Below are 24,792 nucleotides of genomic sequence, written 5' to 3'. Positions count from 1 at the left end.
GAACCAGCTCTTGGTTTCATTGATTCTTTGAATTGTTTTATTTGTTTCTAATTGATTGATTTCAGCCCTGAGTTTGATTATTTCCAGCCGTCTACTCCTTTTTGGTGTGTCTGCTTCTTCTTTTTCTAGGGTTTTTAAGTGGGCCATTAAGTTGCTTGAATGAGCTGTCTCGAATTTCTTCTTGAAGGCACTTAGTGCTATGAACTTTCCTCTTAGCACTGCTTTCATTGTGTCCCACAAGTTTGGGTATGTTGTGTCTTCATTTTCATTGAGTTCTAGAAAGGCTTTAATTTCTTTCTTTATTTCTTCCCTGACCCAGCTGTCATTTAGTAACAAGTTGTTCAGTTTCCATGTGTGTTGGCTTTTTGCTATTTCTGTTGTTGTTGAAGTCCAGCTTTATTCCATGGTGATCAGACAGGATACAAGGGATTATTTCATTCTTCTTGTATCTGTTGAGGCTTGCTTTGGGACCAACTGTATGGTCTATTTTGGAGAAGGTTCCATGAGGTGCTGAGAAGATGGTAAATTCTTTTGTGTTTGGGTGTAAAGTTCTGTAAATGTCTGTGAGGTCCATTTGTTTCATGACCTTTATCAGAGATATTGTTTCTTTGTTTAATTTCTGTTTTGTTGACCTGTCCTTTGTTGAGAGTGGGGTGTTGAAGTCTCCCACTATTAATGTGTGGGGATCTATATGTGGTTTAAATTTTATCAATGTTTCTTTTACAAATGTGGGTGCTCTTGTATTTGGGGCATAGATGTTCAGGATTGTGATGTCTTCCTGGTGAATTTTTCCCTTGATGAGTATGAAGTCTCCTTCCTCATCTCTTTTTTTTTTATTTTTGGTTGAAAGTCTATTTTATCAGATATTAGAATGGCTACTCCTGCTTGTTTTTTGGGTCCATTTGCTTGGAAAGTCGTCTTCCAACCTTTTACCTTCAGGTAATGTATATCTTTGTGTCTTAGGTGTGTTTCTTGTATGCAACAGATTGCTCGGTTTTGTTTACGTATCCATTCTGTTAATCTGTGTCTTTTTACTGGAGAGTTGAGTCCATTGATGTTGAGAGAGATTAATGACCAGTGGCTCTTAGATCCTTTGATATTGATGTTGGCTGTGTTCATAAGGTTGTGTGCTTGGTTGCTTTTTGTTTTGCTGTAGTAAGGTTAATTATTTCCTGTGTTTTCTTGACAGAAGCTAATTTTCTTGGGTTGTATTTTCCCTTCCAGTGTCTTCTGTAATGCTGGATTTGTGTGTAGGTATTGTTGAAATTTGTTTTTGTCATTGAATATCTTGTTTTTTTTCCGTCTATGAGGACTGAGAGTTTTGCAGGGTATAGTAGCCTCGGTTGACATTTGTGTTCTCTTAGGGTCTGCATGATATCTGTCCAGGGCCTTCTGGCTTTCATAGTTTCTGTTGAAAATTCAGGTGTGATTCTAATGGGTTTGCCGTTGTATGTTACTTGGCCTTATTCCCTTGCTGCTTTTAGTATTTTTTCTTTGTTCTGTATACTTACTGTTTTGATTATTATGTGACGGGAGGATTTTCTTTTCTGGTCAAATTTGTTGGGTGTTCTGTAGGCCTCATGTATCCTTATTGGCTTTTCCTTTAACTTGGCGAAATTTTCTTCAATGATTTTGTTGAAAATATTTTCTGAGCCTTGGAGAAGGGAGTCTTCTTTTTCCTCTATTCCTATTATTCTTAGGTTTTGTCTTTTCATATTGTCTTGGTTTTCTTGGACGGTCTGTGTCAGGAATTTTTTGGATTTAACATTTTCTTTGACAGATACATCGATTTCTTCCATTGTATCTTCTACACCTGACATTCTTTCTTCCATTTCTTGTATTCTGTTGGTTATGCTTACCTCTGTAGTTCCTGTTTTCTTCCCTAAATTCTTCCTCTCCATTATTTCCTCCATTTGTGTTTTCTTTAATTTTTCTAGTTCTATCTTCAGGTCTTGAGTTGTTTTGTTTACTTCCTTCACCTGTTTGCTTGTATTTTCCTCTTTTTCTTTTAGTTCCTTCAACTCTGTCTCTTTTATTTCTTTCAGTGATTTAATTATTTCTTCTCTGAAGGCCACAAGCTGTTTGACTGCATCTTCCCGTATTTCTTCACGGACGGCCATAATCTGCTTGTCTTTATCTTCCTCCATTTCTTTCCGGAATACCATGATCTGTTTGGTTTTATCTTCCTCTAATTCTTTACGTATTTTATTTGTTTCCTCTATTATCCTCTTCATCAACATAGATGTAAGGTCATCTTCTTGATTTTCTATTATGCTGCATTGTTCCGGGTTCTGGAGATGCCATATTGCTCTGTCTTTTGTTGGTTGAGCTTTTAAGCTGACCTCTACCCATTGGGCTGATTTAGGTGTTGGCTGTTAGTTTCTGTGCTTCCTGGAGTCCTGAGGTAGGGAGTATCCCCTTGGCCGAAAGCTGATTTTTCCTGAAGAAGTCCTTCTCTGCTTTTTGGTTATGGTCACTGTATGGTCAGTGTTTCTCAGGAGTTGCCACTGTTCACCTCAGGTTTATAGCCCTGAGTAGTAGCTGTGGTCTATGTTAGGCGGGGGGGGGGGGGAATCTCCTCTTACCCATAGAATTTCTAAAGACAGCTGCCCCACTGCTGGGTTTCTTATTATAAATTTAGTGTGCTGCTACTCACTAAATTTCCATGTACAGTCCTCTTAAAGAAACTGCTGATTCCCTAGCTGTGGGGTTTTCTCCCACCAGTGAAACTCAGTCTGTTATCCTGGGGCGCACAGTTCTGTCCGGGAAAGTGGGAGGTGCACTCAGTAAGTCTCTGGGCCAGAGGCTGATTGCTCTGCTCTGGACCTGGAGAATCTGCACCTAGGTTGAGTTGGTGCCTGGGGGCACTGCTCTGGTCTGGAGGCTGGGTGCCTTACTCTGGACCAGAAGCTGTGTGTCTCTGTCTGGGATGGCAGCTGCAGGCACTGCTCTGGTCCAGACGCTGTGGGTGCAGCCCTCTTGGAGGACCAGGGATTCCCACAGTTTTGACAGTCTAGCTAGGGATAACTGGTTAATCCTTGGCACAGTATCTGAGGGCTGCTGTAATGGCTCTCTGGCTTTTGTAGGTCTGAGGATGCAGCTGTGTGTCCCAGTGCCCTAGGGGAACTCAAAAATGGAGGCAGAGCACAGCGCTCCTGCCTGCATTAGAGCCTAGAGTCTGTGTGATTCCAGGAAGTGTTTTGGTGTTGGTGTCCTAAGCGTTAGAGCTGATGATCCCCTCCGCTGGGGGTTTCCTCCTGCCGGAGACACGCAGTCTTTGCTTTGGGGACCACTGTTCTGTCTGGGGTGGCGAGTAGAACCCACAGGCACAGATGCCCGCTTGTGGCTCTGCTTTTCTGGCCTTTCGGAGCTTTGGCTGCTGCCTAAACTGGGTAATTTTCCCTAGTCTCTTTCCAGGTAGGGGTGTCAGGTGGGTGCTCTGAGATCAGACCAGTCGTTTCCCTCCCTGTGGGTTTGCACCTGCCAGTGAAATGCAGTCTCTGGTGCCTGGTGCCCTGGTGCCCACAGTTCTATCTGAGGTGGCGAATCAGGTCTGCAGTCAAGGCTCCGTGCAGGCGCCTGGGTCCCAGCTCTGGGTATGGGCTGGCTCTTGGGTTGCCCCCGGAACCCGAGTCTTTTCCAGGGGATGTCTGGGTAACCTGGGTAACCTGAGGTCGGTCCCAATCGTTTCCTGCTCCATGGGGTTATCTCTCGACTGGGAAATCCAGTCTATGGTGTTTTGGGCCCACAGTTCAGTCTGGGACCGTGACCAGATTACGCTGGGGTGTAGCTCTGGGCTGGCGACCAAGCGCCTGGAGGAACCGGGATCTCTTCTGCAGTTTAGCCGGGTGAGTTAAAGCTGATTGAATCCCCCACTGTGGGGTATTCTCTCACCTGTGAAACACAATCCCTTTTGTTTTATGGCCGCGAGTTCTGATTGCTGGTCACTGTGCCAATCCTGCTGTGCTGCTGGTCAGAATGAGAGTCCTCCCGGCGCCACCATCTTGCCCCGCCTCTAGATACAAAATTTAGTAAAAAAAAAAAATCTGAAGCCTTCTTGTATACAAAAGACAAACGTGCTGATAAAGAAATTAGTGAAACAACACCCTTCACAGTAATGACAAATAACATAAAGAGCCTTGGTGTAAGTCTAACCAAGCAAGTCAAAGTCCTGAATGAAAAAAAAAAACATCTTCAACTGTATGAAGAAAGAAATTGAAGAAGATATCAGAAAGTGGAAAGATATCCCATGCTCATAAATCAGTAGGTTTAACATAGTGAAAATGGCTATCCAACCAAAAGCAATCTACAGATTCATTGCAATTCCCATCAAAATACCAACACAATTTTTTTTAACAGACATTGAAAGGACAATTCTCTATTTCATATGGAAAACAAAACCCAAAATAGCTAAAATGATAAAAGATCCTGTAATAAAAGATCTGGAGAAATATCCATCTCAGACCTCAAGCTATACTATACAGCATTAGTAATAAAAACGGTAGGTATGGTACTCACATAGAAACAGACCAGTGGATCAAGGGAATCTAATAGAAGACCCAGAAATAAACACTGTCACCTATGAAAACTTAATTATTGACAAAGAACCCAAAACCATACAATGGGAAAAAGACAGCATCTTCAACAAATGGTGCGGTCTAAACAGAAAATTCCCTGTAGAGGAATATAGAATGGCAGAGAAACACTTAAAGAAATGCTCAATATCCTTAGCTATCAGAGAGATGCAAATCATAACGAACCTGAGATTTCACTTTATACCCATCAAAATGGCTAAAATAAAAAACTCAAGTGACACCACATGCTGGCGAGGTTGTGGAGAAAGGGGAACCTTCCTCCATTGCTGGTGGGAATGTAAACTGGTACAACCACTTTGGAAATCTATCTGGCCCTTTCTCAGACAATTAGGAATAGTGCTTCCTCAAGACCCAGCTATACTACTCCTAGGCATACACCCAAAATATCCTCAAGTACACAACAAGGACATTTGTTCAACCATGTTTGTAGCAGCTTTATTTGTAATAGCCAGAACCCTGAAGCAACCCAGATGTCCATCAATGAAGGAATGGATACAGAAATTGTGGTATTCTTACACAATGGAATACTACTCAGCAATCAAAAACAATGAAATCATGAAGTTGGCAGGCAAATGGTGGGATCTAGCAAAGATCATTCTGAGTGAGGTATCCCAGAAGGAGAAAGGCACACAAGGTATATACTCATTTATATAGACCTATAAGATATGATAAACATAATGAAATTTATACACCTAAAGAAGACAAACAAGAAAGAGGACACAGGGAAAGATGATCAATCCTCACTTAGAAAGACAAATGGGATGGGCATTGGAAGTAGGATAAAACAAGTAACAGTACCAGAGGCTACAGCAGAGGGTCCTTGAAAGATTCTACCTAGCAGTGTATCAAAGCAGATACTAAGACTCATAACCAAACCTTTGGCAGATTGCAGGGAATCATACGAAAGAAGGGGGAGTTAGTAGGACATGGTAGGGATAGGAGCTCCATAAAGACTAAATATATCTGGGTACAGGGGTCATTTCTGGTACTGATACTCCACTAAGGACCATGTATAGACATAACCTAGAACCTCTGCTCAGACGTAGCCCGTGGTAGCTCAGTAATCAATTGGTTTCCCATAGTAAGCGCAACAGGCAATATTTCTGACATGAACTCAATGGCGGGCTCTTTGATATCCCCCCTCCCAAGGGAGGAGAAGCCTTGCTAGGCCACAGAGGAGGACTTTGCAGCCAGTCCTGAAGATACCTGATAAAACAGGATCAGATGAAAGGGGAGGAGGTCCTTCCCAATCATTGGACTTGGAAAAGGGCAGGGAGGAGATGAGGGAGGGAGGGAGGGTTTGGGAGGGAATGAGAGAGCAGATACAGCTGGGATACAGAGATAATAAAATGTAACTAATAATAAAAAAAATTTAAAAAAAAGAAACAAAAAAAAATTGAACAACTAACTCTAAAGACTGATGAGAAAAGATAAAATCCCATGGTTAAATGTGCACACATGTACACCTTGGGTATGCTGCAGTTTATATTGTCTAATAGTCAAAATAATGATGACCATGGCTCAGCATTAAATGGAGAAGCATCAATTTATTAATCTAGATAACGGTTGAGCAAAAGCATTGGCCTAATAACAGATACCTAATTTAATTGGCTATGAACAGAGAACCTACTTCTTCATGCTTCTAAGCACTCTGGAAATTAAAGCTAAAGATTAGGTACCTTCAGATCCAGTTTTAAGACACAGGGGGTGTATCCTTGCCAAGCCATGAAGGAAAATGATGCAGCCATCCTTGTTGAGATCTGATAAGCTAGGGTCAGAGAGAAGGGGAGCAGGTCCTCCCCTATCATGGGAATATGGAAAGGGCATAGGGGGAGAAGTGGGAGGGTGAGTTTTATTGTGAGGAGATGAGAAAGGGGCCTGCAGCAGGGATACAAAGTGAATAAATTGAATCAAGAAATATATAAATAACATTTTTTAAAAGGCCAAGTTTTCTTATTTCAATTTCGATTAGTGCAATAAAAATATTCAGACTGGGTATTTTTTGGCAGTTGTCTCTAAGGGGGAGAATGTTGTACAGAGGTAATGCTCAGCAGCAGCCCACTCCTTTCAAACTTCTCATGACAGGTATAACCTAAGGGACTAGGGATAGCAAGCAGAGTGGTCAAGCAGCTGAATTGTATTTTGATTAAAACCAAGGCTCCAATGGGACCTGCAGGTGTTCTTGAACTGTGTTGGCCTTCAGAATTGTTCCCATTTTGAGGCAAGAGAACTAGGTTCTTGCTTGTCTGTGTCAATCAGTCATTGACACAGGTGTTCTTCTCTGAAAGACATTCCCTCTGTCTTGGAATTCTGGGGTGGAAGGTAAGCAAGTACCTGAGGTGAACACAGCTGTGAGACATCAGCACCCTCTATTCCTGATAGCTGGAGTGTGGATTGCCTGAGACTAACACAGGGTGTGATCAGGATGTTTTAGTATGGAGTATAAGCATCTGCAAGCCGAGAAGGCCCTAAAAGTTGCAAGCTAGGATGGAGACATTGAATTGCTTTAGAGAAATGACTAGAGCCTGGACAATTTAGGAAGAGTATGCAAGAACTAATGCCACTAAAAATACTTCGAAGGGCTGGCACCTGCCAGGTAAGGAAACAGAAATGAATACAGCCTGTTCAAGCAGCGAAGAGAATGAGTAATTATCTACTGCTTTCCCTGAGAGGTATTTGGAAATGTGTTGAGGCTGTTATGTTACCACAATGATGAAGAAAACTACAAAGTGATGAATGGTTGTACAAAATAAAGAACCGTATCAGATCAAATATGAATAATAAATCTAGAAATAAATTTAGAAACACTGTGATTTAAATAATATGCTTACTCACCAGGACATTTTTTTTTGAAAAGGGAAAGGGTGCTATTAATAATGGTGTCAAGATAATAGGTGAAACTATAGCTATGTAAGCTCACACAGGTAAAAGGGATAATTGAAATCAACAACATGGGGCAGGGTATGAGTTATAACTTGAATAAATGTTTGGAGCCCACAATTGTTACATCCACTTTAAAAAGAAGTTGTCATTGTCTTCCTAAGGACAATGACAAGATTTCTATCTTAATAACGTGTTCAGTGCTTACATGGATAGGAATTGTTGCACTAGCAACCTCAACCATGGTGATGATAAAAGTTTTCCCATGGTATGATGATGTGCAATGGCTTTAGTGTCATGGTGCACAGAGAAACGGATTCACTGTAGGACATCTTCACTTAACTTCAGGAGGTTGAACAGGCCTCAGTTGGCCACACCCAACATTGTGACCTTAGATTCAGCCTAGGGAATTTTAGAACAAAACCAAGAGCTATCAGAGTAAACTTAATCCGTAGGTCTTTTTTTATTGTTTTGCAGGGAAGGGATTGGATTCAAAGCCTCAGCCAAGTTAGGCAAGTGCTCTATCATGGAGACAGATACCTACTTACAGTCAAGGCTTTCACTACATTTACATTTAATTTATGAGCCATCTATGTTTGCTTAAAGAAAAATAGTTGCAGTAACTTGGCACATTTCCAGATTAGATAAGTCTTGAGTTCTAATTTTTATGATATGTATCTCCTTATATGTGCTTTCAGAATGAACCATATTAAAAAAAATAACTGGACCCAGGTCTTACCTTAGTTAGCACTGGCACATTCAGAGAACTTAAACAACTTTGTTTCTATTCACTTGAATTGGCTAATTTGGTTGGTGGAGGAACTCTTTCCTGTCAGACATCAGAGGCTTAAAAATAAAGCACATTAAATGTATACTGCACATCAGAACAAAGAAATATAGATTTCTCAATTTGGATTGTTTAGCTACAGAAAAGTACTTATTTCATAAAAAACTGTCTATATTTATTCATGGAAAATAATATTTGTATGTTGAACCTATTTATTTAGGAAAAATGTTTTAAAATGTATACCAAGTAGTGGATTCTCACAGACCCTGCCTTACCTAAGATATTATTGAGTAAAACTAAAACTGGATAGACAAGCATTACCTGCTTCTTAGTATGATATCCTGAAAAAACATCACTTGCGTAGTGTTCCAGCCAAAATGCATACCCTGAATCTAATCCTGAAGACACATCCGGCAAACACAAAATCAGATACATCCTACAGAGTAACTAGTTTGTGCTTATAAAAATGTAAAAGTCTTTAAGACAGATAAGACAGAAAAACTGGTCCAGATCAAAGGAGATTAAAGAGACATGACACCTAAATGTCATGAAATTGTGGAGTAGCTCCCAGGCCAGGGAAAAATACAGAATAATAAAAGATATGAACAAAAGTGACATTTGGATATAAGTGGTGAAGTCAATGATAGCATTGTGTTTGATGTTAAATGTCTTTGCATCAATGAGTGTACTATGGTTATGCAACAGAATGGTGAAGCTTTTACAAAATACGGACAAGAAGTATTTCGGTATAAAGAGGTTCTTTTTTTTCTTTTTTTTAAATTTTATTTTTTTCTTATCAGTTACATTTTATTAACTCTGTATCCTAGCCGTATCCTGCTCCCTCATTCCCTCCCAATCCCACCCTCCCTCCCTCATCTCCACCGTGCTCCTTTCCAAGTCCACTGATAAGGGGGATCTCCTCCCCATTCATCCGATCCTGTTTTATCAGGTTTCTTCAGGACTGGCTGCAAAACCCTCCTCTGTGGCCTAATAGGACTGCTCCTCCCTTGGGGGATGGGGAGGTCAAAGAGCCAGCCATTGAGTTCCTGTTAGAAATAGTCCTTGTTCCCCTCACTATGGGAAACCAATTGGTTACTGAGCTACCACAGGCTACATCTGAGCTGAGGTTTTAGGTTATATCCATACATGGTCCTTGGTTGAATGTCAGTCTAAAGAGGTTCTTTTTGAATCAGTTGTAGTTATCTCAAAATGGTGTGTGTGTTTGTGTATGTGTGAGGGAGAGAGAGATCTCATATGCAACAAAAGAATCATAAAGTACACAGTGAAAATGTAAACAATTGATTCATCTAAATTAAAGATTTCATGAGGGTCCTTGGTACTGTTGTTTCCACTTTTCTTATCTTCAAATTATTTATAAATAAACTTAACAGAGGAGCTAAATACTTATCCAAATATATATAAAATACTCATGTGGGTATAAAGTTAGGCCTTGAGAGTTACTATAGTCTTTTCTGTACATGAAATCCAGCCTCAAACATCACAAGCTTCCTATATCACAATAGGTATTGTATTTGTTATGGATTGTCTGGAATGTGTCACATTATCAATCTATGCAATAACAACACCTTGAAATTCTAGGGGCATTGAATGAGTTTGTGGTTTTGACTCCCATGGTTTTGCTACTGTGCAAAATCTTTGAATTCATTTTCCACTTAATTTGAAGGAAAAAAAAAAACCTTTCCATGTGTGCAAGTGCCTACCTATGTAGAACACTAAAATGTAGGGTAATCCCATCACAGTTCTGCAGAACACATGCAATAGTTTTCCTGCTTTCTTCCAGACACACATTTTGCTTGCTGGTGCACAATCTGTACCAGCTTGATTTGTTTTGATTTTTAACTTTATTAATTCTGTACCATTAAGCATGTGCAAAGAATAGAATGGAAAGCCAATTGCAGTCCTTAGAGTCATCCATACATTTTTTTCAGATAGGCAAAGATTTGAAAAGTCCTCAGTTATTAACAGCCAGTCTGAGTATTGTAGAAAAGGCATGTTTCGATAGTGGGGGAGGGCTACATCAATAGACTGACAATTATTCTTAGTATATGATCTATATACTCTTTCAATGCCACAGTCAGGTGGTATCATTACTCTATACCCCACTACAAGTTAGCAAGTAATTCATTTTTGTTTTAAAGTAAGTGATTCTTATTAGAGTTGCCACCCTCATATCACTCATGAGTCGCACCATTTACTATTTTCTTTTTAAAAACAATTTACTTTATTTTATGTGCATTGGTGTTTTGCCTACATGTATTTCTGTGTGAAAGTTTCAGATCCTGGAAGTAACAAACAGTTCTGAGTTGCCATGTGGTTGCTGTCAGTTGAACCCAAGTCCTTTGAAAGAGCATTCAGTCCTCTTAACCACTGAGTCATCTCTACAGACCCTCCTATCATTGGAATAGGCTGTCCCTTTTATTCAATCACACACAAATATCTGACCTCTGTTGGGGGAATCTCACCAACATAACTGGTGGGAGGCCAAAGTCTAGAAGGCACTGCATTGTTATGCATTTCCCTGCAGTCTTCATTGCTAGAATAAAACAGGATCAGATGAATGGGGAGGAGGTCCCCCCTATCAGTGGACTTGGAAAGGGGCACGTTGGAGATGAGGGAGGGAGGGAGGGACTGGGAGGGAATGAGGGATTGGGACATGGCTGGGATACAGAGTTAATAAAATGTAACTGATAAGAAAAAAATAAAATTAAAAAAAAAAGAAGCACAGCAGGACATAGGATGAGGAAAAGAGTTTTAGTCTGGTGGTGGCCATAACCATGTTTGCAGAATCCTCCTAAGAATTCTTTCTTAGATATCATTTATGGCTCCTCATCTACTGTTCACGAACTTAGAAGTCTTGTACAAGTAACAAAAACTACTGAGAGGATGAAAATCTCATGAGAAGCAAGGGGCAAATCTATTTATTTTTCTTTATTAGTATTTATTTCAATTTATTTCACTTTGTATTCTAGCTGTAGCCCCCTCCCTCATCTCCTCCTGGTCACACCCTCCCTCCCTCTTCCCCATTCCCAATATTCCTCCCCTAGTCCACTAATAGGGGAGGTCCTTCTAGCCTATCAGGTCTCATCAGGACTGTCTGGATCCTCTTTCTCTGTGGCCTACATAGGCCACCTCACCAGGGGAAGGTAATCAAAGAGTCCACCACTGAGTAGAGGTCAGAGAGAGCCCCTGCTCCCCTTACTAGCAAACTTACTTGGAGACTGAGTTGCCTATGAGCTATATCTGAACCAGTGGTCTAGGTCCTCTCCATGCATGGTCCTTGGTTGATTCATCACTCTCTGCAGGACACTTTGAGCCCAGATATTTTGGTTCTGTTGGTCTCCTTGTGGAGCTCCTGTCCACTTCTATCTCCCCCTTTTCCCATAAGATTCCCTGCACTCTGTGCAAAGTTTGGCTATGAGTCTCAGCATCTGCTTTGTTACCCTGATGTGTAGAGACTTTCAGAGGCCCCTCTGGAAGGCTCCTGTCCTGTTCCATGTCTTCTACTTCTGATATCCATCCTGTTTGCCCTTCTGAATGAGGATTAAGCCTCTTCCCTAGGGTCCTCCTTATTGTTTAGATCTTTAAGACTATAGATTTTAGTGTGTTTATCCCATATTATATGGCTAATATCTACTTTTAAGTGAGTATATACCATGTGTGTCTTTCTGGGTCTGGGTTACCTCACGATGATCTTTTCTAGCTCCATCCATTTGACTGCAAATTTCATGATTTCCTTGTTTTTAATTGTTCAGAGTGTTAATATCCAGAATATACAAAAAACTCAAGAAGTTACACATCAATAAATCAAGTAATCCAATTAAAAATGGGGTACAGAGCTAAATGGAGAATTCTCTATAGAATATTGAATGGCAGAGAAACACTTAAAGAAATACTCAACATCCTTAGTCATCGGGAAATGCAAATCCAAACGACCTTGAGATTTCACCTTACACCCATCAGAATGGCTAAGGTTAAAAATCAAGTGACAATATGTGCTGGAAAGGATGTAAATAAAGGGGAACCATCCTCCATTGCTAGTGGGAATGTAAACTTGTACAACAAGCATTTTGTAAATCAATCTGCTCCCTTCTCAGAAAATTCGGAATAGTGCTACCTCAAGGTTCACCCATACCTCTCCTAGGCATATATCCTAAAGATGTTCAGCCATACAACAAGGACATTTGCTCAAATATGTTCATAGTAGCATTATTCATAACAGACAGAATCTGGGAAAAAACTAGATGTCCCTCAACTGAAGAATGGATACAGAAATTGTGGTATATTTACACATGCCTAGATTTTTAATGAATCTTTTTTTTTAGTGTCATCTAACCTCTTCACTCAATGGTTCTCTTTTCCCAAATAGTCCTCCTGATTTTATGTCACTGACATATATATGTGTGTAGTTAATGCAGATTCTATTCATGTCTTGTATATGTGCATAGCGTGTATATATTGCATGTATATAGTATGTGTATATTCTTAAGAGTTTTCAAACACATACAGATATGTTACATGTTTAGAAATAAATAAATCAGGGCATGAGTTTGTGGTTATAGCAAGTTCAGAGGCTAATAAACGATGGATTACTTCAACCCAGGAGTTCAAGGCCAGCCTAGGCAACATTCCCAAAGGAAGAAGCACAGAAAAATAAATGAAGTAACTAAAAAGAACAAATAAATTACTACAGTCCAACCAACAGGGTTTTTTTTAAACATAACTGCGTGCTTTATTGAGATACACAGTAAAGCAGTAATATAATACAATAGTAAGGCATATATTTGGTGAAGTCTGATCTGTTGTGCAGCAAAACTGAAGTTTAAAAAAATAATTAGTAAATGTTACAGTTTTGATGTTAAAACACAATATATTATGATACTCAAGTATGAATCCAGTACCTGGAAACAATGATGATACATGCCATGTGATGACTATGCTTCAGTTACATTGATTATGATTTACAATTTAATATTTGTGGTTATAAAGAATATGAAATGATGTCCAAATTATGCTTAAAATCAGCAATAAAGCTCTCAGTTTTTATTCAAATATTTGACAGATTCACTGCAGAACTAATATCTAAAAGATAAAATAAAAAGATTAAAACAAAATTATGCACTCTATCTACCTCAGATTTTAGAATGAAACTTAAAACTTCTTAGTAGCATGTAAAGGAACCCCTTGTTTTAAATCTTGGCGAAAACAAACCCTTGGTTAAAGAAAATGTCCAGTGCCACATAAGAGAGAGAGAAAAAAAATGCAAGACCTAAACCAAATTCAGTTTGTTATCTTAGAGCTTTGGGTTTTGTTTTGAAAATTATAAAAGAAAAAAAGGAGAATAGTGTCCACACAACAGACAAGTAGTGAAATTGTGAAATTAGGTGTGCGTAATTACTAGGAACACCCCAAAACCAAAGTGAGGTAGAAATAGCATGAGAAAGCTGTATTTGATGTTAATTACAATTAATAATGGACAAAACTCACTCTCTAAAAGTTCATTATGCTTGATGTTAGAGGTAACAGATTTTCAAAGTAATAGAACAGTGATTTCTATTGAAAGAATGATTTTTAAATGACAGAGTAATAAAATGACGTGAAAGAGTAAGTAAAGCTTTTCCTACCAGTCTTTAGCTTTCTTCTTCACTTTTTCTCCTCTGTTTCAGTGATTTAATGTGTTTATGTATTTCAGCCTGTTAAATATTCCAGAAAGTTTGGAGATGCTTTGCTCATGAAACTTTCAAATTGCTGTGCCTTCCCACTCACAATCCTGTATGGAATTATTTGCAGGAAAACTAATGCAAAGGAGATAATGTAGTTCATGGGCTTCTGGATTGCTATTCACAGGGTCACAATATGATTAGGTTACTTTCTTTCAATAATTCTAAGTCTTGCAGCATTAAAAAAATCATCACAATGAAAAAAACCAAAATCAAACCAAAAATCTAAAATCTAAAAATCATCATCATCATCAACAACAACAACAATGAAACCACCCACTTCAGTTTGAGTTTAAGAAGAGGGTAGAAAATTTTAGTTGTAATTATAGAGACTTTTGTGTGTATAGTTATGAATATTCATCCACTCTTTTACAGAGTAGCTACTCCCCTCATAGGAATTGACTGGGGAGCTACAACCTTCAGCCCCACCCATCTTCCTCCTTCTGCCTGGAATTTAAAAATGCCTTCTGATGTTCTTTTGCAGAAACATCATTAAATCTAAACCATGGCATAGCCAGTAGTAGGAAGCTGAATATATCATCCAGCAGACTACTTTGATACAGTAAGTCCTGTGTATTCATTCACATGTTCCTTTAAGAAAAATATCAGTGTTCTAGCTGTCAGTGGAAAGTTTAAAACTAGAAACATCTGGAGCCCTAGACAATATTTTAGTGTAGTACTAGTCTCATGGCTTTGGGCTCCAAGGAAAATTCACTCTTGCCCAAGCAGATAAGCCTGGGTGACTAAAAGCAATTTATTTCCATTAGGAAGTGGCAAGAACATTTGAAGAAGAAATTTCCTATCTATTTATCTATATACCTATAGTAGTTATATACTTTTAGACATATAGATGTATAAAATGAAAGCCCGCAGCCAGCCCTATTCTGTCAACAATTCTCAAAGGAGCAACGTGAAGCAGTCATTTGGTGGTGTTAGAAGTCCTATCTTTAATATGCAAGAAACAAAAAAAAGTCATGAATTTCATATGAATACCACACCAAAGTAATGCAAAACAATGTGCTGCCTCAGTGTGTGTGTGTGTGTGTGTGTGTGTGTGTGTGTGTGTGTGTGTGTGTGTGTGTGTGTTTAGGGGTTTTTATAAACAACTTTTTTTTTATAAAGCACACTTTAGTTTACAATCTTTCTTTATAACTGTTATAAATTTTTAAACAACCCAAAATGCGTTCCATATAAAGAAATGGCAAGTTATTTAGCTATCAAGATTTTACATGTAGTTTTCTTTTAACTTTTTTGTACAATTGCATAGACGTGTAAAACCTGCCATTGTTAACAAAACAATAACAGACTTAGAAACTACTGAAATCTACAGTATAGTACCACTACCCTTCACAAAAATATAGATTTTTTTTTCTTGTAAACTCTTACTGTCTAATCCTCTTTGTTGTACGAATATTATAAAAACCATGCGGGAATCAGGAGTTGTAAAACATTTATTCTGCTCCTTCTTCATCTGTCATGACTGTAACTAAGGACTCCATCGCTCTCCCCAAATCATCTGCCATGTGGAAAAGGCTTCCTACATTGTGTCCTGAAAAACAAAGAGGAAGACTTTACAAAGTGCACAGGTATTGTACCCTTGATTGCTATTATGATGAATCATTCTGTTTCAGGAAAAGACAACACAGAAGCTGCATTGAAGGTATACAGAACACAGTTCCATTTTACCCATTTCCAGGAAGAAACAAAGCCTTGTTAATGAAGCATTGCATGGTGTTAGTATCAGCTTAAGCCTGGATCTGCCTATTGGTGTAAGTTGATGGAGAAAAGTGTGAAATATCATCCCAGTTTCAAATTCCTGACACATCTCAAAGGGATTCCTTAGGTAAGCACAATGTTCTATCACAGAGAAAGATTTTTAACAGGATACACATTTCTCACTTTGTTGTATTTACCTTGTTGTATATACTACACTTTTACTATCAAGTCAATACCACCTCTCCTACTACCATCACCATTACCAGCACAGTCATTTACTGGTTGCTTCATGCTGTGAAGAATAGAAGTACTTGGTGGACATGACCATTTTCTTTCTGTTTTTCTTGGGTTGAAAAAAAAAAAAAAACAACAAACTCTTGATTTGAACTTTTTTTTTACCATTCACATTTGAAATAAAAAGCTTCAGAGTAAAATCCACTTTTACATTCCAAATTACTCTGCAGCCTAATTACCATATGACCTACGTACTTGTAGTTCAAAAGATTTGAGGATCCTGAGAATCCATCTTTGCTTGCCTACTAAATGAGGGTTAACTATCAAAGTAGCCTTTTCATAATAATGTGGCATGACCTGGCATTTATCCCCCAACATGGAATCAAGAGCATAATGTCTTGTGGGTATTCTAGCAAAGCTAAAATCTAGATTAAGATAATCTGTGACTTAATTTACAGCTATCTTTTGTGTATATTTCCCATATTTTATGAGTCTGATTTTAATTCTTCAACCTTGGTAAGTCATTCTAGTTTTCAAGTATTGCCTTTGGAAATGAGATGCTTTATTATGCCATTACTACCTTACCATTTATCAATATAACAGCGTCTCATAATTGCTAAAACCCCAATAAAAATTAAAGGTAGACCAGAGTATGTATTATGTTTTAATATTTATCTCAAGAGACACATATCTTTTAAAGACAAAATATGGAAGAATTAGAAAAAAATTCATGGGCAAAGGCTTATATAGTAATGGCACCAGTTCAACTTAAGATTTATTAAATGTTTAATGCCACTCAATAATTTATATTAAGGTGACTAAGTTTGTAAATCTCCTTGAGTTTTATCAGTACAGAGAATTTCATTGAGAACTGTGTTTAAAAAATATTTTGGATTTTAGTTGAGACTTCAAATATGAAAACGTTTAACAAATCATATTTATTATTCATAAAGCGGGCCGCCAATGTCCTGGCAGTAAAAAACTTGAATCATCAACATATATAATATGCTGATGAATATATCAACATGGGAAGACCAGGTATACTAGTCTTGTAGTCCCAGTACTCGGGAAGAGGGTATCAAAGTCAAGGCCAAAATTGTGTTACAGAGTGGAATCCTGTCTTTAAAAAAAACAACCAACAAACAAACAAACCAAAAAATAAAAACAAAAGCTCAGGGAGTCATAGTTGAGTCCCTTGTTGTTCTGTGGCTCTCAGAATGCAAATATACAAGTGACACTCATGGGTTGAAGGGAGTCCCCTGTATCTGCTTTTTGCTGAACAACAAGCAATCCTGGGAAATCTGCACAATGACTCACACACACTTCAAAGTTGACGGAGTAACTCCACCTTTTGGATTATTAATAATCTTAGCAAAGCCAGTAAAAATATTCTTATAACCTGGCAGTGAATATAATTTGAATCATGTCTTATGACGAACAGCTGACTCTTGGATGCTAACTAGTAGCTAGATAATATATTTTAAAATACAAACAGAACAGGGAGTATCTTGGTTTTTTTCCTATCAAATAAAAACTAACCTTTTAAGACTGCTGGCTAGGGATTATACACTGAAATTCAAAAGACAGTAAGCCAAGTAAATGTAGTGATAGACTATATCCCCAAGGAGTACTTCTAGTCTTTAAAAAAAGAGTTCGGTTATTACCTAGAAATAACACTTGATTATCTTGAAGTACTACTTCTAGGGTGCATTTGCTATTAAAACTTTGTCAGCAGCAGGAAAGATTCATTATTTTTATACTACATATACTAGCATAAATGTTGGGTGGTATTAACCTGTTTAGACTGTTCAATGTTGGTGTCTTTATAACAATGCTTATGTTATAAAAATATAAGAACTTGTTATATCTACATTATATGTTTGGTAATATAATTTATAAACACCCATTTCACTAGAATAATGATTATAATTTTATGAAAGTTTTACTGGTTACAGAAAGCAAACAAAATAAAACAAAATTCATTATCTTTGACAAAAATACTGCCCCAAAGAATTAACCCTCAATCCACTGGAGGGGTATAATAAGGATATAATATATAAATTTGTATGTATCATGGTTCTACTATCCTTTTGAATAGGGAAGGGTATAATGAGGTCATTAACTTTATTTGACAAAATCTGAAGATAACATTCAAATATTATACTATATATTGTAAGAGGTCAAAAAGTAGCCAGGATTCACACAATAGTAATGGATTTGGGGCCCAATGTGACACAAAAAGTATATCTATAGATAGCAATAATTTAATCCATTCTTAAGCAAGAATTATTGAACACAAAGGACCATGCACTGAACATTAGGACAGTTTTATGTTTTTCCAAGTTGGCACTGTCTGCAACACATTTAGACCCACATGCTAACACTGCCTAAGGGAGCTATTTTCCGCCGCGATTGGAATTGAGACTTTCTGGTGAAGATCCAAGACCTCAATAACAATCTGGCACTCTATTTTTTTTTTAAATACAATTACCAAATAAATGGTTAGCATTCAATTGGCCAAAGCAAAGCCAAAATACTGCAGTGAAATAGGTTTATCTTTCCCTCTCTATAATTTTATCGCTGGAAAAAAAATGCTTTGCCTACTGTGAGTTTAGCGTATTTTCTTAGCCTTATAGAAGACACTATGGTTTTGGTGCTGTGGCATTTTAGGAGTTCACCTCACTATCCTGCATCTCAAGTCATAGTCACTGATTCAGTTCCATCTACTGGACTTTAAAAAAAAATATTTATTTCTGGATAAAACATGTTCAGGAGGTCAACATTATCTTCTTTTTTATATTTAAAATTTATTGTTAAAAATCAAATAGTTGTTTTTTTATTAGTAGAAACTGGAGTTCAACATTTTGATGTAATTCTTTTCCACAAAAGAATGTTAAAATTTAAGGTGGGCACTTACCATTAAAATCAACAACAAAAAAAGACTCACGGACTAAGTGCATGATCTAGGAGCATTCCATGCAGCACTGATTCAAAATTTCTTCATGTCTCCTCCAAGCTACTATTCCCTCCCTGGAATTTTCTTCCCTCACTTTGAAAGGACATCAGTGTAGACACACTGAGAACAGTTAAATTTATTATAATTGCGTAGCACGGTCACGATAGAATTTCTATTATGACTACTTAGGTTTAAAAAATTATATTGTTTTCTACTGTTTTTAACTATGTGTACTTTTAGGGAGTATCTGCAGGTGTCTACAGAGGCTCAATGGGTCCTCAGGAGATGAACTTACAGATGGTTGTGAGAAATCAGGTCTTCTGCAAAAGCAATTAACATCTCTCCAGGTCCATGACTACTTATGTTTGAATGTATAAGTGGGTTACTTGTCTATTTCTGTGCTAAGGATGCAGATCATATGTGAGAACATTCTACCCCTCCAGCTTATCTCTCAGAACAACACATGCTATTGGCATCTCTTGAGAGAATTTGGCTACCTCTTTCCTTCATGTTAAAATAATAGTTAGGGCAATCTTATTCGACTTGGGCTGAAACTTAACACTTTGTCACTCTACAATCACTTGAGTAAGTCAATGTGCAGATAATAGTTTAAGATTAAGAAGCAGTATTCACTATAAAAACACAAAGTATACTCATTGATATTGCTGTACCCTACTCATTTCAACACTTGAAAAGGCATTAAAAACATATTAACTCAATGGCTGGCTCTTTGGCCTCCCCACCCCCCAAGGGAGGAGCAGTCCTGTTAGGACACAGAGGAGAGCTTTGCAGCCAGTCCTGAGGCTACCTGATAAAACAGGATCAGATGAATGGGGAGGAGGTCCCCCCTATCAGTGGACTTGGCAAGGGGCACGGTGGAGAGGAGGGAGGGAGGGAGGGACTGGGAGGGGATCGGGACACGGCTGGGGTACAGAGTTAATAAAATGTAACTGATAAGAAAAAATAAAATACAAAAAAAAACATATTAAAACCCTAACATTCATTTTTTTAACCTGATGGGTTACTATTCTGTTTGGATTCAAATGCCAAATAAAAAGAGAGTCTTCTAAAGGGTGTGTTGAGATGAAGAAAGCCTTTCCATCATGTGGCTAATGATGTGGTTTTGAAGCCAGGCATTCTGGACGTCTCCCTTGGCTCTGCCACTCTGGATACTTTGCTTTCCCACTCCTTGATTCAATGATCTTACGTGTGAAAAACAGGGTTCAGAAGAATACCTACCTTATAGGTCTGTCATAAAGATTATGTGATAGAAAAAATGAATGACAAATGCTGACAACATTGCTTGGCACAAAATACATATTAAAAAAAAACTTAGCTAAAATGGAAACGAAAGAGTGTAGGAATCAGGAAAAGAGAGGGAAGATAATGGAACAAAATAAAAGAAACTAGCCATCTCAAAAGAAAAAAAAATAAAAGATCCTGGCAGAAAATGCTCAGGTTCTGAAAGTGGAAGGAAGCTTTAAGACTCATCAATCATGTTCAAGGCAAAACTTATTTTGACGATTCTGTTAGTGTTGTAGATGACAATAGATGTGAACTTCAAGGTTCCAACCTAGAGACTAGAGAGGATTGCCATTTTTGAGAGACTCCTGTTTCCCCACACCCCTCCTGTTGTCATGGAGGTGACAACAGCAATGAACATTTGAGGAATACTCCTCTTGAGCTGCTAAAGTAGAGGCAAATCCCATCCTTACATTATGACAGAATGTGTAATACACACACACACACACACACACACACACACACACACACACACACAGTTCTTACACAAAGGCCAGACACAGAAAGCAGGATGAGACAGACAGAAGCCATGGCCGTGAGCCCGAGTCTCACTAACCTCTCTCATTGGCTTTCCGGGGGCATTTCTTCCTTTAATAATAGAGAGAGGAAGAGGCAGAAATATCAGAAAGGAAAAGTAAAACACGCATAAATATACAGTTTCATACAAATCTGCTTCTTTTTCCAAACAGATGTTGAAATGACAATTCATTTATTCCCTTATAGAAAAAAAAATCCCACAGACACATCTAGTCAAATAACCTCTACATATACACTTAAAATTAGTGTAAACAGATAACAGGACCCTAAAGACATTGTTTGTAGTATCCATAAATTTCACACATTAAACTGGATGAAAATCACACGGAATAGAAATTTGACAAATGGAGGCATTGTTTCAAGGGCGACTATAATAACCTCAAGCTTGGTGTTCAACAATCTCATAATCTGTTCATTTTTGACTTAACAATCAAAGTATTAAAACATAAAAAGTTGTTGATTGTGTGTCAAAGAAGAACCTCACAGAGGACATGGGCCTTATACCCTTGGGAATAATTTGTTCTATCTTCTAGAAGATGAGCATATCCATGATGGGGGCAGGGTGTGAGGAACAGAAAGAAAAAAAAATGAAAAGGCTAAGTCCCATGAATGAGCAAACAACAGAATGAAATCTAAGAATCAGCTTTCAACCTCCTAATTCTACAAGGAATGAGAATTGAGTATTGAGAATCAGTGGCTAAGGATTGTTCTTGTTTTAGAGAGCTGTATGCCTGTATATAATTAAATCTATTTTTTGAAAAGAAAGTCTGATAAGAAAATATTCTATGATCATGCTAATAACTGGACATAGCCTTTCATGTTGTTTAAAAGCCAAGCAGCTTTTGATTTTTTTCTATGGGACTATTACTCACACAGTCTTCTGTGAAATTTCCATATTTTGAGCAGATAAAACCAACAGCTGTGAAAGATCCCACCCTGTATTATCTTTCTCGCCAACTCACCATGCTTAGTTGTTCCAAATGTAAAACTCTCCAAAACACTACTCCAAAATGTAGAAAGGGAGCTGGGAAAAGGAACCTTTTATAACTCACACTGTCATAACTCCAAACTTGTCATGCATGTGGAAAGGCTCTTCCATGTGCAACTTTTCTTTCCTCTCTCTCTTTTTTTTTTTTTAACTGGCTTTTACTAAAGAGGTCAGAGATTTCTTAGGATTGTAGTAACTAAAATTTTACCATATAAAACTGCACTCATGCCAGGGACAAGAGAAAATACTGTGCACAAGCTCCTTAGCAGTGTGTTTTACCAGAAGCAAACTTATACAGATGAAAGGAAGAGGACAGTGAACATCATTTCATACTCCTTGGTTCAAATAAAGCCTAGAATGAATGACTCACTGTTTCTTTTGTATTCTTAGCAGAGATTATTCTTTTAAATTTTTTAATTATTTTTTTCTTTGTTTACATTAATTACATTTTATTCACTTTGTATCCCACTCCCTTCCTCATTCACTCCCAATCCTACCCTCCCTCCCTCACATCTTCCCATTCCACTAAGTACACTGATAGGGGAGGTCCTCCTCCTCTTCCTTCTGACCCTAGCTTATCAGGTCTCATCAGGACTGGCTGCAATGTCCTCCTCTGTGGCCTGCCAGGGCTGCTCCTCCCTCAGGGGAGTAGTCAAAGAGCCAGATATTGAGTTCTTTTCAGAGACAGTCCTTGTTCCCCTTTCAAGGGTACCCATTTGGATACTGAGCTGCCATGGGCTACAACTGAGCAGGGGTTCTGGTTATATCCATGAATGGACCTTGGTCAATGGTTGGGCTATCAGTCTCAGATAAGATCCATGTGCCCAGATATTTTGGTTCAAAGATCCTTGTGGAGCTCCTGTCCTCTCCAGGTCTTACTAACTACTCCTTCTTTCATATAATTCCTTGTATTCTGCCCAAGGTTTGGTTATGAGTCTCAGCATTTGCTTTGATACACTGATGGGTAGTCTTTCTGAGGCCCTCTGTGGTAGGCTCCTGTCCTGTTCCCTGTTTTTTTACTTCTTCCAATGTCCATCCCATTTGTCTTTCTAAGTGAGGGTTGATCATCTTACCCAGGGTCCTCCTTTTTCCTCAGTTTCTTTAGGTGTACAGATTTTAGTATGTTTATCCTATCTTATAGGTCTAGTATCTACTTATAAGTGAGTATATACCATGTGTGTCTTTGTGCTTCTAAAATACCTCACTCAGGATGATCTTTTCTAGATCCCACCATTTGCCTGCAAATTTCATGATTTCCTTGTTTTGAATTGCTGAGTAGTATTCCATTGTGTAATTGTACCACAATTTCTATATCCATTCTTCCACTGCGGGACATCTGGGTTGTTTCCAGGTTCTGGTTATTATGAATATTTTTTTTTTTAAGAAAGATTCTTTATAGTTCAAGGATCTACTGTCTGGTAGCAGAATCAGTTCTCTTCTCTACTAAGGCTGTGGGCTTATGAACGATAGGGTCTGCATCTCAACCACCACTCTGTTCTCAGTCTGAGGAACTTTATGGAAATGCTACTGGTATTTTATCAGTGCTGATGAAACTGCATCAATCCTGATTGTCAACTTGAAATACCTGGAAAGAAAGGAACCGTCATAAGACTGGCTTGCCAACAAATTTGTAGGGCCTTTTATTGATTAACTGATAACTAATGTTGGAGGGCCCAGCTCAATGTGTGTGGTACTACTCCTGGGCAGGTGAGCCTGGGGTGTATAAGAGGAAAGGAATATGAGCTTGAAAAAAAAGCCATTAAGCAGTGATCCTCTATGGTTTCTACATCAGTTTCTGCCTCTAGATTTCTGTGTTGGCATCCATTGATGATAAACTATAAGGTGTAAGATAAAATAAATCCTGATGATAGACTATAAGGTGTAAGATAAAATATACCCTTTCCTCATGCAAGTTACTTTGGGTGTTTTATTACATCAATAAAGAAACAAAGTAGAACATTATAGTATCAGTGAGGTCATAACCAACAGTGTTTTCTGTGTTATAAGTAACTTGACTATGAGTGATGTGTATTTAAAGCAGTGACTCCCAACCTGCCTAATGCTGTGACCCTTTAATATGGTTTCTCATGCTATGGTGATCCCCAACCACAAAAATTATTTCATTACCATTTTATAACTGTAATTTTGCTACTGTTATAAATTGTAATATAAATATATGATATGCAGGATATCTGATACGCAACCCCTGTGAAAGGGTCCTTTGACACCCAAACAGGGCACTACCCACAGGTTGAGAACCTCTGCTTTAGAGATCAGCTTCCAAATGCTAACAGTTTTTTCTTGGTTGTAATTTTAGTTTATTGTTAGACATCAGAACTTTATCAAGGACAGTGAGAGAACTGTATGATTCACTTTCAAAATGTGATTTGATTTCTTGAATAACCAGGGTTATAGATCTTTATTTATTCTCCACTGAGCTACAATCAGGTCATTGTCCATTGGTTATTACTGAGAATGATGCAGTAACTGGTATTTGATCTGTTCTGGGTATTTTTTCTGAAGTCACATTTTATATAATCCTAATATTTCTTCAAATCATTTCTTGTCACTTGGTTATCCATAAGCTCACAGTCTGCAAAAGAAAAGAACCCCATTCCAGCTAAAAATCAATGCTTTCTACTGAGCTAAAGTAGTTCCTCACTGATAAAACACAAGCTAATTGGTTGAGATATTTTTAAGTGTTCTGGAACAATAAATTAATGTAAGTAGCCACTCAAAGTTTTTATTACATAAATATATCCTCTAGAAAGCATCCTTAGATGTTCAGTTAGAGTGCCCATCTGGCAATGTGGAATGTTATCAGAAAATGAATATCAAGAGAAAAGGGAAGTGTGCTGGGGAAGTCCTAGGTATCTAGTTACGTGAGGCAACAAGAATTTGAGATTACTAACTAGAATTCATGGTTTCAGAGAAATATGTGGGAAAAATTATTGTTTTTTAGGTCCCTTCTGCCTTCTTTTTTTTCATAAAAGATTTTTTATTTCAATGATTTATCTATCTATCTATCTATCTATCTATCTATCTATCTATCTATCTAT

At 38.0% G+C, this 24,792-nt stretch overlaps 1 protein-coding gene across 5 annotated transcripts in view; it reads right to left on the bottom strand.

Annotated features, from left to right (window-relative positions):
• Positions 1-12,993: 12,993 nt before the first annotated feature.
• Positions 12,994-24,792, bottom strand: part of Dmd (dystrophin) — a 1,523,318-nt gene continuing 1,511,519 nt past the window's right edge. For all 5 annotated transcript variants that reach the window (XM_055607916.1, XM_055607917.1, XM_055607918.1 and 2 more), the window contains one exon: positions 12,994-15,549. In XM_055607916.1, coding sequence (XP_055463891.1) covers positions 15,452-15,549 — 98 coding nt within the window. In that variant the 3' untranslated portion in view covers positions 12,994-15,451. The remainder of the gene's footprint in view (positions 15,550-24,792) is intronic.

This window comes from Psammomys obesus, unplaced genomic scaffold (assembly GCF_907164565.1).
Source record: "Psammomys obesus unplaced genomic scaffold, mPsaObe1.curated_primary_1811, whole genome shotgun sequence".
Taxonomy (NCBI): domain Eukaryota; kingdom Metazoa; phylum Chordata; class Mammalia; order Rodentia; family Muridae; genus Psammomys; species Psammomys obesus.
Note: the sequence above shows the minus strand (reverse complement) of the source record. Positions and strands in the feature narration are given on the sequence as shown.